The sequence below is a fragment of the Rhamphochromis longiceps genome, linkage group LG12 (assembly GCF_057381845.1).
Source record: "Rhamphochromis longiceps isolate RC_006_pf linkage group LG12, R_longiceps_female_GT1.1, whole genome shotgun sequence".
Classification (NCBI taxonomy): domain Eukaryota; kingdom Metazoa; phylum Chordata; class Actinopteri; order Cichliformes; family Cichlidae; genus Rhamphochromis; species Rhamphochromis longiceps.
The window spans coordinates 20,156,461-20,172,633 of NC_140568.1; the positions used below are offsets into that span (position 1 = coordinate 20,156,461).

At 42.2% G+C, this 16,173-nt stretch overlaps 2 protein-coding genes across 5 annotated transcripts in view; both read left to right on the top strand.

Moving 5' to 3' along the window:
- The first annotated feature begins 3,213 nt into the window (after positions 1-3,213).
- Positions 3,214-8,889, top strand: slc20a1a (solute carrier family 20 member 1a). The gene is made up of 11 exons (XM_085425120.1): positions 3,214-3,363; positions 4,130-4,780; positions 4,880-5,020; positions 5,154-5,239; positions 5,465-5,561; positions 6,737-6,856; positions 7,006-7,215; positions 7,302-7,782; positions 7,868-8,053; positions 8,125-8,209; positions 8,338-8,889. Exons 2-11 carry the CDS (start codon positions 4,432-4,434, stop codon positions 8,491-8,493), a joined length of 1,911 nt encoding a protein of 636 aa, XP_085281246.1. The 5' UTR covers positions 3,214-3,363; positions 4,130-4,431; the 3' UTR covers positions 8,494-8,889.
- A 3,754-nt stretch (positions 8,890-12,643) lies between these two features.
- The window catches only part of dtx1 (deltex 1, E3 ubiquitin ligase), a 53,343-nt gene continuing 49,813 nt past the window's right edge, over positions 12,644-16,173 (top strand). Inside the window, exons 1-3 of one of the 4 annotated variants that reach the window (XM_085425123.1) lie at positions 12,644-12,904; positions 13,052-13,105; positions 13,599-14,215. In XM_085425123.1, coding sequence (XP_085281249.1) covers positions 13,957-14,215 — 259 coding nt within the window. In that variant the 5' untranslated portion in view covers positions 12,644-12,904; positions 13,052-13,105; positions 13,599-13,956. Of the gene's footprint in view, positions 13,106-13,598; positions 14,216-16,173 lie in introns of all 4 variants that reach the window. The other 3 variants (XM_085425122.1, XM_085425124.1, XM_085425125.1) reach the window with 3 other exon arrangements.

Consider the following 16,173-nt stretch of genomic DNA (forward strand, 5'->3'; position numbering starts at 1 on the left):
TCAAGAGAAGGGCTTCTCATGCTGCTGCAAAACAAAATGCACATTGTTGTGTGAGGCAACAGGGGCTGGTCATTACAATCCTAAATACCTCAAACATGACAGAAAACACCATTTAACTCGTAGCAATAGTAATTAAGTATGCCTCACTATACAGGAGATTGACTAACCTTTCTGGGAAAGTTCCTTAATTTCTCTGGTTTGTCAAAAGTTAGGTCTCTGTAAACAAATTGAGAGACTTTTTCTAAACAGTTTCAATTCTAAGTACTAATCTCCTGAGAAGATGATTGCCTGGAAAGATTGCGTTTCTGCGCTGTGGCTTTGTGCTCGGTTCATTTTTCAGAGTTCGTCTTCGAGCTATGTACTTAAATGACAAAAAAGATAGTTATCTCGGATAATTGTTTAAATACAGATCATTTGGATTTACGCTCACAATCCCTGACTGGCAGCATCGTTCGTGGCTGCAAGTGAATATGATAAGAAAGAAGCCCTTTAACGCAGCTCTGTGCTCATCCCCAGTTTCTGGAATTGCTGTTTATACGGAGCATTATGTGCGATCTAATCTTTAATATTTTCTTAGACAATAAACCTCTGTGAACATCGAAATGTAATGAATAAAAGAAATAAATAAACATTAAACAAATTATAAATATAATACATAAAAGGCACAATCAGTGGTGTGTTAGTGAAGGGCTATAACAAGTAAATATGACTGGAAAACCTTGCAAATGCTCTTGTTATGTAGAGCGTCTGATATTAAAGGAATAATGTGGATGAACACCACATGGGCATCATTTACATGTAAAGTAGCCACAGAAACAGTCACAAAAAAATGAATCATCTATGTTGTGGGTGGACAACAGATATTCATCTGTGACTGTAGCTGATTAAAGCTGCTGTGTTTCTCAATCTGATTTTTTTTTTTGCTTTTGGTAATGTGTGATGACTGTAGGGGTGTGTATGTGTTTAGGCTAGTGTGGGAAAAATATAATAGTGTAAAATACTAGAAACACACATATATACAGCTGTGTTCAGTTTACAAATGCCCAAATGGATACAGGCTCGAATATATACGCACACAGTATATACACACATGCACCTCAAGCAGATGCTTGTGGTAGCCATCAACAATCTTCTGGCATGATTCTAGCTGGATATTTCACAACCCTTCTCGGCAGAACTGGTAGAGTTCATTTAAACCTGCTGGTTTCCTGGCACGGACCCAGCCTTTAAGCACAGTCTTCAGGTCGGGGCTTGGGAAGGCCATTTCAGAAGCTTAAACTTAGCCTGTTTTATCCAGCCGAAAACCAGTTTTGATGTGTGTTTGGGATCATTGTCCTGTTGATCTGTGTCCAACCATCTAGCATGTGTGCAAAGAAGTAGAGCAATTGGGAGGTAGTCCTTCTTCATCATCATCATCCCACCCACTTTGTGCAATGTACCAGTACCAGTGGCAGCAAAACAGCCCCAGAGAATGATGCCACGACCACTATATAGTTGGTACAGTTTTCTTACGTTTGAAGGCCTCACCTTTACACCTCCAAACATGCCTTTCGTCACGGTGGACGGATAGCTCAATCGTTGTCTCATCTGACCATAAAACTTTTTACCTGAGGACATTTGGCTTGTCCATGTGGACAGCTGCAGATTTTAGTCAAGCTTAAAAATGCCAGTTTTGGAGCAGTGGCTTCTTTCTTGGTATTTGTTGGTCCGTGTAAAACCAATTCATGGTGGGCTTGAGCCTTGGTGCTTCCTGAACATTCTAACCAATTTCCTCTCACCTGAGGGTGACAGTTTGGGGCTTTTTCCTGACCTTGGCAAAGCGGTGACACACCCGAATAACTTGTTCTCCCGTTCAGTTGTTTGAACCGATGATCTGTGAATCAGCAGTTGTTTAGAAATAACTCCCAGAGAGCCTCCCAACTTGTGTAAATCTGCAGTTCTCCTCAGAGCTTTACTGAGCTCCTTGGACTATACCATTGTTCTGAGGATTGGTCAATCCAATGAGTGCTGTCAATCAATCTAATATCTTCAGCACCACTTATTAAAAGAGTTAAGTGAGTGTATGTATATATTTGTACAAAATAAAATCTATTTTTTTGTTTTTTAAAGTCATTAAAGATGTATGCTGTACAATCATTCCATGCTGGAAAAAGAAAAGTTCAAAGAAATTATTAAGACCAAAAATGTCCATGAAATTCATGCCCATTGTGAGTGGATGTAAACTTCTGACCATAACTGTATATAATTATTATTAGGAATGTCTTTCCTTGCGCATATATATGCTTAGTTTTCCACCATCCTTCCATTTCTGGACAATCCTTTTTAGGTAATTTGAACTTCCTGCATTCGTTGGGAAGGTCAAAATATTCCACAAAGCCGGGCACTTGTGTGAACATGTCACAAATTAAATCCCACCAGCACTGAATAAATAGGTGATGAAGAGGAACTGATCAGCAGATTTGGAGGTACTGTACCATTTCGGAAAAAGACTGTGTTCTGCTGACAGCCTGACACTCTCCTGGAGTTTCTCAGTAAATGAACTCTTCATGGATGAGTAACCGATTGATGATCAGCACTGTTCGTGGCTCCTGATTCACATTAGTTACACTATGGCTTAGTGAGCTATAGAGTCTACACTTTCCTACAGCGAGTTTACTACTTTTTTGTTTCTATTTTATTTTATTTTTTTTAAGAGAGACGTTACCAGAGATTTGGAAGTAAACTACACACTTCAGCACAAAGTTTCCAGAGGCCTCTTTAACCTTGGTGGGTGAAACTTGCTAAATTCGACCAGCAGGTGGCACCAAAGCCCCGTTTGTAATATCTTACTCAGTCATTTTAAAGTTTTAATGTCCCCGTTCTTAGAAAATTGGTAATATTCGGGGAACACCGCACTGTTTATATCCAAACAGCAGAAGCTTAACCACCATAAACAAACTGTCACCAGAAATATTTCACTTACTTTTCTTTTTGAATTAGACTGAAAGATGGGCTATTTCGGCAACACAACAGACATTTGTCTTTCCTCGGCGCTTGGATAAATATAATTTGGGGGATAAGGTTAAGCAATATAATCAGCAGAAAACTATAATTACTTTTTTTCCCCCATCAACAAGCTCGATAAACATTAGCCCGAGTGCAGCAGCGAGTGTCCCATGACTGCTCTGGAAAGGCGGGTTCTCACTTGAGGCGCAATATATAAACCAACCTCCAAAGGGAGCCTCAAACACTGCAGGCCGCTGGACTGGCACCTCCTCTGACATCCTCTCACTTTGCATAACACCTGCCGAGGAAGGCCGATCACCTGACAGAGAAGCCCAGCGAGCGCAGGGGACAACACAGCGGACACCTTTGCTTACACATGTAAGTGTCACCTACCTTTAATCTCTACTCGTGCTCCCCTTGTCTTCCCCCCTCTCACTCCTTTTGAATTACGTAAGGGCAGCAAGGCAGATTAACATACCGCTATTTTCTATAGGCCTGAGTGAGTACTAACAAACTAAGAGCCCAGTTACTCCCAGTCTCTCAAACCTCTTTCTGAAGTTTTAGGTGGGATTTGTTTGTGCAAGTGGGATTTGAAAGGCTGCTGTAGTTATGTAAGTCCCCCGCAGTGCCACACGCGTGGATTTACTCTCTTAACCGCCTATTAAACAAACTTTACTCGCCAAAAGTTAAAGAAAACTAAATCAGCTGCTTGTTTTACTGCAGCGCCATTTCCTCTCTGTGAAAACGCTGATTAACACTGAATGCTCAGTAAAACTGCACAGTTGTGCATTTTCCATTTTTGCCATACTTACCTGCTGCTTTGATCCTAGTCATAATTTAATGAATTGGTCCAACAAAACGCTGTGTGGAAATGTCATGTAGTAGCGGTAGTGTCATGTCCAACTTCAGTGTGAAGTGTATGAAGTGTTAATATACTGCTGATAACACGAAACACTTCCTTTTTTCTACCATTAGCCAGTAAATCATGGATACCAGGTAAAGCGGTGTGTACTGTTTGGTTGTGTCACGTACTGGAGTTTGGGCTTGTTAATATGTAACTCATCTTAGCCTTTCCAAGGATTGAAGATGAGGAGTTTCAGCCACTAACTTGTGCATTTCTGTGCCTGTTTTTGTGTTATTGCAGTGTGCATCATCAGAGGCTGCCCGTCACAATGGATTTCTCCCCCATCTGTATACCTTCTCATTTTACAATGAAGCCTACAGAGAAACCCTGCATACCTAGCTAGCAATTAATTTAAATCTCCTTCCCTTTGGAACTTTTAGATCTGAACTAAAGGGCTCTTCTATTTTTTATCGTGGTAGTAATTTATTTATAAAAACATATTACCTCATAAGTTACTGTTAAATTGCAAGGGGGAAAAGAGAAAAAATTTGGCTTGGGATAAGAGTGATTGTGACAAAAACTTAGTTATATTGTGAGAAGCGATGGATACAACTACATTAGCAACCCTGGCTGCTGCCACCACCGTGGCTCTGGCCTCTCAGTCTGGCATGTCGGGCTACCTGTGGCTGCTGGTGCTAGGCTTCATCATCGCCTTCATCCTGGCTTTCTCTGTGGGGGCCAATGATGTGGCCAACTCATTCGGTACAGCGGTGGGCTCTGGTGTGGTCACTTTGCGGCAGGCCTGCGTCTTGGCCACCATCTTTGAGACCGTGGGCTCGGTCCTGTTGGGGGCCAAAGTAAGCGAGACCATCCGGCAGGGGATCATTGACGTCCGGATGTACAACGGCTCGGAACACGTCTTGATGGCAGGATCGATAAGTGCTATGTGTGGTGAGTGCACAGACAGTGATGACGATCGGAGCACGTGTGTGCTGAAGATGTTCGGCCTGGTGTGTTTTCAGTGATCGCAACTGTGCCTTTGTTATCCAGGCTCTGCTGTGTGGCAGCTGGCAGCGTCGTTCCTGAAGCTCCCCATTTCTGGAACCCACTGTATTGTTGGAGCAACAATTGGGTTTTCCATGGTAGCCAGAGGTCACCAAGGGGTGAAATGGATGGAACTTCTGCGCATTGGTGAATACGTGTTGTTTTTTTTATCCCTACCCCACACTCAATAGATAGAAATAGCCGTTAAATATGAAATGCAAGTCAAATTAAAAGCAAATTTATTCCTAACGCATTGAAAATATGCTCCGCTTGTCCACAGTGGCCTCCTGGTTCCTGTCCCCCGTGCTGTCAGGCATCATGTCAGCAATTCTCTTCTATTTTGTCCGCAAATTCATTCTGAATAAGGTAAAGCTTATTCACTGGGAATACTTAATCAGGTCCATTAAAATAACGAGCACTCGTACTTCCTGTAGTCTGGAGGGTTTCAGCTGAGCAGTCAGGTCCCTCAAAGAGTTAAAATATAAACATAGAGGCACCAACAGCTGAACAGAGAACAGCTTGTTTCTGATCATTTTTGAGTACATGTTGCTACTTTAAACATATAACAGAGAAAGTCTGTATTTTTCACAGACTAATCCTGTACCCAACGGCCTGCGAGCCCTACCTATCTTCTACGCCATCACAATGGGCATCAACCTATTCTCTATCATGTTTACAGGAGCACCATGTGAGTATTACGTCATCAGACTGCACTGGTTATTTGTTTGATTGTTGCTTAACACGCCACGCTACTGCCACAGCAGTTGAAATCCCGGGATGAGGTGGAGAAAGGTCACATGGGCGAGTTGGGACTCAAAGTAGGTGGCAAATAAAGAGGAAGCAATTTCATTAAAAAAAGAAAGAGAGGAAAAAACAGTCTTGAAGATGTAGAATGTTCTATATAAAAAAATTGCAAAGATCAACAGTTGTAGCGAGCAAACACAACAGGAAAATAATCAAAGTGGCTCTACAACAGATTCCGCTAATAAATGGAAAATTTCCATTCCTTTTTGTTCTGTTTGCAGGCTTGAACTAATCAAGGAGTCAGCTGGCCTGGGCCCTTCACTGAAGGCTGCAGGCCTGTGTGCGTGTGTGTCTGTGTGTGGGTCATGGAAATTACACATTGTAACTCCTGCAATGCAAAATTGCAGAGTAATACAGTATAGTAAACTGCATGCACGTTCCAGTCCGAGCATCATTTTTTGTTGCATGTCTTAGCCGTCTGTCCGGTCAGTAGAGTTCGAAGCCAGTTTGGCTTCACGTGCATGCTGAAGACGGGACACACCCATGCAGCTGTGGCTTTAATCGTGCGACCTTTTAATTGTTGTTAAGCCGCTGTTGTCTGTGAGGAAAAACAGGTAAGCTAAGTTATTAAATGTTGCCTGACTAAATTCTATTCACCTGTTTATCTATGCACTGCCAGCATTAGCAGGAAAGTGAAATTAAGTTTCTTTAACAGCAGTTTTGTTTGTTTATCTCTGGGCTGCAAGGCCGAACTCTTTCGCACTATCTGATTGTAGGAGCATACACTCTCGCTGATACTCTTCTGTGTAAGAACGAGCTGAAGTGCTGGAAGAGGCCGTTGAAACATTTTGCATAATTTCTTAGCAAACGTGAACGTCGCGTGACCGCAACCTACAAAATGTGATCTTGACTTTTTGGTTTATGTGAAAGCGTGAGAGTTGCGCTTTCAAGACGTTGCCATGTTTCTACAGTAAATCAAAGTTGTGCGTGAATGTGAAAGGGCTAACAGTTTTCTCTCGCTGTTTTCAAAGGAACAGAGCTGTGAATGAATTAGTTACGCGTCTGTTTCACCTTTTCTGAGACCGTGTTCTCTCTCGTTCCCCTGTCTTTTGTGCACAGTGCTGGGGTTTGACAGAGTGCCGTGGTGGGGTACGCTGTGCATTTCTCTGGGCTGCGCTGCCGTCACAGCCTTGTTTGTTTGGTTTGTCGTCTGTCCCCGCCTCAGGAAGAAAATCCAAGGTGAGTAAATCTGACTTTAGACTTTCAGACTATACTTTTGTAAATATGTTGACAAAAATATACGACTTATGTATTAAAATTCTATTTATTTCTGCACTGGCATCACTGCTTTCTCTTGCGTTAAAAATCTGAGTGCTTCTTTCATCCAGCACAAACAGCTGCTGCTCCCTGTGCAGCTCCGCTCATGGAGAGGAACTCCAGCAAACCCGTGCAACCGCAGCAGTCCCCAGTATCCCATGCACCCCGACCACAGAGCCCTCCAGCAGACAGTCAGAAGGTGGCTTTTAAACTGGGAGGCTCAGATGAGACGGATTTAGACAGCATAGATGCAGAAACCAAAGACCTGGACATCGCCAACGGTAATGACTTGAATCTGCACTCTAAATAGAGTATAACCAGAAGAAACTCCAACAGCTGAATTACATTTAACTATTTATTTTCATAGGTCTGAATGGGACCGTAGGCCCCATGGTGATCACTGATCCTCACAGTGGTCGGTCCCACACAATCCACAAAGACTCTGGCCTTTACAAGGACCTGCTGCACAAGCTCCACATGGCCAAGGTTGGCGAATGTATTGGTGACAGCGACACAGAAGAGCGGCCCATCCGGAGGAACAACAGCTACACCTCCTACACCATGGCTATTTACGGAATTCAAGGAGATGTCAGGTATAAAGACGGGGACGGTGGGCTGCAGAGGAGACCGAGAGTGGACAGTTACAGCAGCTACAGCTCAGCAGTGTCCAACAGGAGTGCAGCTCTGGACGAGAATGTGGTCCAAGAAGCTGGCACCGACCTTGCTGGCACGGACCAGGAAGAGGATGAGCTGGAAGTCGACCAGCCTGCCGTTTCCTCGCTTTTCCAGTTCCTGCAGATACTCACTGCGTGCTTTGGCTCTTTTGCTCATGGAGGGAATGATGTCAGGTAGGCAAGGATGTTTGTTTTTTCTGAAGAATTCATATACGTTGGTTTGTTCAGATGGCTTACACAAACTTTTTTTTCGCATTAGCAACGCTATAGGCCCACTGGTGGCTCTCTGGCTTCTGTATGAGAGTGGCTCCGTCTTGTCAAGTGCACCGACACCTATCTGGCTGCTTCTTTACGGTGGAGCCGGCATCTGCATTGGACTCTGGGTGTGGGGTCGGAGGGTGATCCAGACCATGGGCAAAGATCTCACCCCTATTACACCGTCGAGGTATGCGGCTGACAAATAAAATCCTTATTTGTGTTAAAGTCGAAGCATACTGACATTTCCTTCTCTTCTAGTGGATTCAGCATCGAGCTGGCCTCAGCAATCACGGTTGTGGTGGCATCCAATATTGGCCTTCCTGTCAGCACAACCCACTGCAAGGTAATGAAACTAAAGGGACTGTCTTTACTACAAATAGACACATACATTAGAAATAAGCTAAGCTTTCTGCACAAGTAACGTACACGGTGGCGCATGACCTGATGAGCTCTTAAATTATGTGCACACAGGTGGGATCCGTGGTGGCCGTGGGATGGTTACGTTCCCGGAAGTCAGTCGACTGGCGTTTGTTCAGGAATATCTTCATAGCCTGGTTTGTTACTGTTCCGATCTCTGGGCTGATCAGCGCTGCCATCATGGCTCTCTTCATTTATGTTATCCTCTGAGGCCAGCACTGTCCAGCGACACTCCTACTTGAGTTGATGGACTGCAGCCAACAAGTTGTTTGACTCTGATAAATCCTACGCCAATAAAAATGTCCTGTTTGTTCTCCATTTGCTAATGATTTATATTATATCATTAAGTCAAGGCAATTATTTTATCTCCCATGGTCACGTCCTTGAACTATGTAGACTCTAATAACACTCTTCAGTTATCCGAAAGACTGTGATCTTGTATATCCTTTTGTATATTTGTATAGAAGCAATGTTTTCATCAGATGATTCCCTTTTGACTGAAAAAGAACGAGCAGCAGTTGTATGTTTGGATATTTGGATACAGTAAAATATGGAGTTGCTTGATTTGATGATATTTCAATGTATTTTACTCACCATTAAAGATTTTCTTTTACAGAAAGATGCTTTTCTGAGTGTTAATGTGGGAGGGATGGATTATTAAAAGCAACAAAACATCATCATAAATTTGATCGGAAAACTGCTCATTAAAAAATGAACATTAGAGTTTTCACTAAGGTGGACGTTATAGTGAACCATCGACACTAATAGTGTTAGCGGTAGTGCATCTGATTCTCCTCAATGTTTTGGTGCTATTTCTGCAAAATCCACGAGGTGGCAGTGCTGCAGCAGCCTTTTTTACACACACACTGACTCCTCCATACAGGAAGAACCTTTAAATGCACAATACTGTGCAAAGGTCTTCATGTCTTTGTATTCTGCTTCCAAGAAGCCAAATTTTCTTGTAGTTTTTTTTTTTTTTCCAAGTCTGGTACCTGAAAAGACTTGACCGAAACAGAAAATTTTCAGAAGAATCTTTTTTTGGTTGTTTAAGCAACTTAACACAGAACCATGAATCATTCAAACATTAAAATGCAACTAATTAATGAGATGAACCAGTTTTGTGTCTGCACATAACTGATGACTTGGTAATGAACCGAATTGAATGTGTCCTTAGACATTTTGCTATTAGCAGCCTGACAGAGAACTACATTATCTTTGAATCTATGAAAAGGGGAAGAGTGGCTATCAAGAAGCCACTCTTAAGGAAGGGAAAGGCTGAAATATGCAAAATTACACAAGAACTGAAAATCAGTGGCAATAGATCTCATGGAGTGGTGAATCTAAATTTGAAATCTTTGGTTCAAATCATCATCAACATGTTCAGAGGAGGTCGAGAGAGAGAGAGAGGTACAACAGTGAGTGTCTGTAGTTATCTGCTTAGTGCTGCCTTTCAGCCAGGTGTGTTGGAGGTCCTTTCAGAATTGATTGAAATTAATTAATTCAGACTTTGATCTACTACTGTAATACCATCCAGAAAACATCTGACTGGAACTTCATTTTTCAGTACGCCAATGATCCCAGACACACTGCCAATGTAGTAAAAGCATACTGGATAGAAAAACACACTGAGGAACACTACTGATCACGGACTGGCCACTTTAAAAACAAATGACAATTTATTATAAAAGCCAGAAAGGCAGAACTATTATCTTTATATTATTTATTTTGAGAAGTGTTCTGACATTTTTGTTTAATCTTCCCATTGCAATAATAGTAGTTTGGCAGCAGATGCTGCTGCTGTTCCATTTAACAAGCTTCGAAGCGACTCAGTGGATATCATGAACAACAAGATTAATATTAATTAGCCATAGAACTTTCTATACACTATTTATTTAAATAATTAGCCTCTCTGTTCTCAACAAGTCAATGGATTTGACTCTTATTACTTGCATTTTTAAACAGCCTAGCGCTTTTTGGGTATGTGTGTATATTTTTGTTGTTATGTAACAATCTCAGAGACTGCACATGTAATTGAGTCATTTTGGGTTTGTTTGTTTTTCTACCATTGTTATCTAGTTTCACCAATAATTGAAAAAAATCCGCAATTAAAACTGGAAATGTATAATTAAATAAATCAATTTACTATAACTCTGCTGATTTTTCATAAATTTTGCTTAAACTTTGTTGTCAGAAATGTTTGTCTGCCATTGATGTTGCCATAAGACAGAGTCAGTGTGTGATTGAAAGAGGTGAAGTTGTCAATGACATGCAATCTGTTTCTCATAACTGTGACAAATTGTTGAAATTTGCTGTCTACATAGACAGCAAATTCACATCAGACTATTACATTTGAGCTCAGCAGCCTTCCTGCTCTATAGGAAGAGTACAACTGGAGGTAAGTTGAGTCGTGCAAAGACTCATTGAGATTGATGGCAACATCTGTTTGCATTTATAAATTAATATTTACAAACCTTCATCGATCTCTGAGAGTGTTTGCAGTCATTACCAGTCAGACTGCGAATATTTGCAGAAAGATTGTCTTGAGATCCAAAGCGGCCATGAGTGTGCAACACCAAACACCATTAAACTGTGGGCAACCATTTAGCCATGACTTGCACAAGTTGCAATCCACCACAGACTGTGAAAAATTAAATGCAACCACCAGACAGCCACCGATTTTTTTAAAATTAATTTTAGCCGCTAGCTTGCTCTTTATTATTTGTAGATTCGTGTCTTTAATGGCTGACCCTGAAACAAAAGTTCATGGGACTTTCTGTGCAATCTTGTATGATTTGTATAACCCTATGCCAGATAGAGCTGGATCTGTATGTTTTATGAAATATAAATAAATTTAAAAACTAATAAGCAATTGTACGATAGTGTCTTAATATATTGCTTTGTTGTTTCCACATTACCTGGTCTGCTTCCCTTTCTTCACTGTAGTCTTATTAGTGATGGGTCGTTCGCGAACGAAATGGCTCTTAGAGCCGACTCTTTGACGTGAACGACGCGAGCCGTCACCTTATCGCGACCGTCACGTGGGGTTTTTTTTTTTTTTCTTTCTCTCAGCCTCTCTCTCGCACTTTTTTTCCGCTTCACTCTGCACGCGAGCCTTGTGCTTTACGCTGGGCAGAGGGGGGAGGGGCGGTAGTTACACTCAGTAGCACAGGAACAGAGCCAGAGAGAGAGAAAGAGAGGCAGGGACAACAACATTAGAAAGGTATAGTAATCATCCACAACTATTTTCGGTTGCAGATGATAAAGGATTGAGAAAGTTTATTCATGCAGGTCCATATGACAGAGAATATGCATGTTCTTTTAGTTTTCATATTATAATTTATATTTAATTGTGTTGTGGTTTGCAGTGTTTTGTGTTCTTTTCACTTTAAATTTGTGAAAGGAAAAAGCTGAAAATTTAAATAGTTAAAACTTGAAATGTGAATAGTTGATTTTTGTATTATATGATTTATTTATTACATTTTATGTGGAGTGAATAAATAAAAGTATATTTACGGTGGCCCCTAGAGACAAAGCACATACAAACTTCAAATCACGTACGAACTCTGAAGCATGTACAAACTCCAAAACACGTACAAACTCCAAAACACGTAAAAACTCCAAAACACGTAAAAACACGTACAAACTCCGAAGCACGTAAAAACTCAGAAGCATATAAAAACTCAGAAGCACATAAAAACTCAAAACACGTACAAAAGACAACAGAAGTGCTCCAGGATGCTGGGCGCAGTGTTGAGCCTTTGTTATCTTGTGGCTACACAAGCCAGCAAGTACCAACGACCGGATTTGGTGTGTGGTAATAACAGGTAAATGAACTTTTTTTTTTAATTATTTGAATATATATATGAGTGCCTGTGTATAAATACACAAACAATACACACATGCTTTCAATTGTGTAATTTAAGTGATCTAGTAGCTCTGCTTTGGAAGTTCAGTTCATGCTAGAAATGTGTTTTGGAGTTTGTACGTGTTTTGTCTCTAGGGGCCACCGCATATATTTATATATAAACATATATAAATAAAACCACTTGTTTTTACGTTAGTAATTCCTTTTGTGCATAATTTTATATTATTGTTAATAATAAATTAATTAAAGCAACAAAACAACCTGAAGAGCCGGTTCGGAGCCGAAAGAGCCGGCTCTTTTTAGTGAGCCGAACCGAAAGAGCCGGCTCTTTAAAAAGAGCCGGAAATCCCATCACTAAGTCTTATCCCATGCAAGGGTTTTATTTTGAAATTGGGGACCGGAAGTTGTATAAATCTTTTCGCCTTTTTATTGACACTTTGACTGATTTTATAAAAATATATATATATATATGGGCTCTTCATACAGGTGTGCTTGGACATTTATTGTTGTTGCGATGATTATTTGGGGTTAGGCGGGGATCGTGCGTGTACTGCGTGGATGTTTGTCTGTTTGGCGTCACGGGGAAAGGAGCGCGCACAGCAGCGCAGCGGCGGCTTCGCTCTGCACTGAAAAACCGTGCAACTGGGGCATGCGTTCACTTTACACAGCGGACCAACAAGCTGGTGGAGACCGTGGCGGATTCACGGGAATACCGCGACGTGTCGATTTTCTGTAATAAACACCGGATTACTGGAGGTGGGTTCGGGGAAGATTTGGGGTGTTTAGCGATAAGGAAACGTAGAAATCACAGATGTGAAAAGGTGCGCTTTACCTCGGGCTTTCCCCCCCTCTTTTCTTTCTTCCTCTTCCACCTTTGATAATCTGATTTTCGTCCGGATCCAGTGAAAATGCAGCCTGTACCTGACAGATGTGTGGCACCACAGCTGCAGCCTACAGGTCTGTATCGCCGCTATTAATTCAAGCGTGTTTTTTATGCCATAAATGAAAATTCAATATGAGGCTTAAGACAGACTGAGAATTGAATCAACAGAGGCAGTCTATGGCACTGACTGCATCTGAACAGCTTCTTATGCAAAAAATAATAATTAAAAAAATGTCTGAGTGATATTCTGTCTGCTGTAATTATAGTAGCATCTGGCCTTTTGTGCTCTGCTCCTGAAACACTCACTTGATTAGAATTATTTTGTTGCCAACAAAACAACAACAACAAAAATCCCCAGACAAATTTCTTCACTACATTTTAAGTAAACAAAACGAATTGGCACAGGCCGGTTATTGTGCTACAGCACGGAGCAGGTTAGATTTGTGTCAGGTCCTCTAAAACAATGCCTGACTGCTTACTCAGAGGATAAATCACAGCTTTTGTTTGCCAGTGTGCCTGTGCACCTTGTCTTCTGTTTAGAGAGTATCTCCTGTCTACCTGCTGCAGATCTGCTGTGGTTGGCTGTGGAGGACTGAGATTGCTAAAGCTGCAAATCACATCATCAGCATCATCAGCATCAACATCTGCCACTTCAAACGCGACAAGACACAGGAGGACGCAGGCTGCTTTTTGCATGATCAAAGACGGAGAAGTCAGAAAGTACCTGTAGACGATGACTCCAGCGGAGCTGTTTGCTTGAAAGCAGCATGAGATAACTGGGGGCTGCCACGCTAATCGCTGATTCAAGCTTTTTTCCGTTTGGCAATGATGAAAAAGCCCCTCTTTGTCAGCTGACTGACAGGGTCGCAGTGGTGCTCTAGCACAGGACGTTGCCAGCAGCCGAAGCGCAGACACCACAGAGGAGATGGCTCGTCCAGGATCCGGGTTGCTGGTGCCCGTAAATGGGCTGGGGTACCCCCCTCAGAACCTCGCCAGGGTGGTGGTCTGGGAATGGCTGAACGAACATGGACGCTGGAGGCCCTACACCGCAGCAGTTTGCCACCATATAGAAAACGTGCTGAAGGGGGATGCCCGGGGAAGTGTAGTTCTAGGACAGGTGGATGCTCAGCTCTCTCCTTACATCATCGACCTGCAGTCCATGCACCAGTTTCGACAAGACACAGGTAAGAGTGTGCACAGATGACACAGATGCCGGTGCCAAGGAAAGCACAGATAACACAAATTTAACCATAACAATGGACTCAATGTACTGTATACATGTTTACTGATAAATAATCAGGTATTTTAGGATGTCCTCATAGCAGATGATGTCATATTATCCAATCTGGGCCAAACCAGCTTTAATGCGCTTGGTACACAAACTCCACAGTCATTCCAAGAGAGTAAATGAGAGCCCCGATTGCTTTGAGGCTCGTGTATATGAGCCACAGGTAGAGCCAAGAGGCACTGCCACAAGATGAATGTGAAGCATAGAGCCAATTAAAGTGTAGCAGTTACATATTGAGCCAGAAATGCCTTCATGCAGCTGTTGGGATGCCATGACCTTGCCAAAGGTCACCATGATTTAGCAGTTGTGCATCCATCAGACAAATGAGATGCAGTTCAGTGTAAACCTCACTCTGTCTTGTTATTCATGTGTTAAACAGTTTGTAATTCAGCGAGTTACAGTATGTTGTTAGGATCTAAGTCATTTCTTATCCTGCTGCTACATGACTTCAGTTTCTGTAAGTTTTCACACCTACATACAGAAAATGGAACAATCTGGTTTCACAGTTATTAGACAATCGATACCCCGCCATGTTTGAACTACGGCGCGTGCAATCCAGAACTTTGTCCTCAATTTTGCATTTAATGCGAGCTCTGTGAGACAGCATGAGGCCAACATTATCTCGACTGAGGGATCGATCGCCTCTGGCCATAACGCGCTAACAGTAAATGCCGACCCCCCCCCCCTTTCCTGTTACTACGTGTCGCTTTAGAGTAAAATCCAAGCCACCACAGCCTTTGTTTGGCTTGCAGTAATTCTCTCAGATGACTGCTACCTTTTAAAATAAGCCCAGATGCTTTTTTGTAATTCTCCACCAACGATCAACACTCTCTCTTTGTGAGGATTCCCGTCATGCTTGTTCCAGTGTGTGTGTGAAGCAAAGGGGGGGAGGAGGTTGTAGGCATCTGTTAAGAGCAGCCTTGGAGAAATCGCAGCTTTCTCAATTATTATTCTTCACAGTCAGCTGTGGTTGATTACAACTCTATTAGCCATTTATTGTGACATCTTTGTTAGGATGCTCTGAAACTCCTTTTTTTTTAAAAGTCTGACGACAAGAGCTTCCACTCTCTTAAGTTAGAGGCTGGAGTTGCTGTATTTGAAAGTGTTATGTAACACGAGAAGTGCAGGGACACTCTCGCAGGATGTACAGAAGGTAACTTCACTGTCCACGGGTCTGCACTGTGTCACTTGTCATCAGTGTGCGTGATTCATCAGCATTAATAAATAGCTGCAGCGCCCTGAGGAATACAGATAGAATTGAACAGAGCTCAAATTCCTAAAAGGTCAGACCAATTTGCAAATGCATTAAGTAATAACCGTGTAAGTGTCTTTCAACAGATGGGTGTAGTTCAGGCTATAAATGCAGAGGAATATGGCAGCGGTCACAGTGGTCTGTGGTCTGCTTGCCCCTTTTAAACTAAATAGTAACAAAAAAAGTGCTTAGAAACCAGCAAGTAGATTGGGGTATCTAGAAAAATATTAATATTAGCATAATGTATCTTATAGTCAGTCAAACTTGGTATATCAGTATTTTTCTACTGTTCCAACATGCTCTTGTCGATTGTGCTGACTATGAGGACAACTCCATTTGTGAATGGCTGTCAGGTAGGTTGTAGTACAAGCAGCTGCCTGTTTTTCTGCTGTTCTCGTTGACGTCCCCCCCTTTGATAAAACACAGAGCTGCACATGTGTCTGTGAGATGAACCACTGAGTCGTTTGTCAGCCATTACCACGACACGGGGGCTAGGCCTGACGTTTATCGCTCCTCACTGTGCTGTTCACCGTGTTACCTTCCCCCTCGGCTGGGATAAACCTGTCACGGCAGAGGCTGATGGACAGTAGGTCTGGATGCTC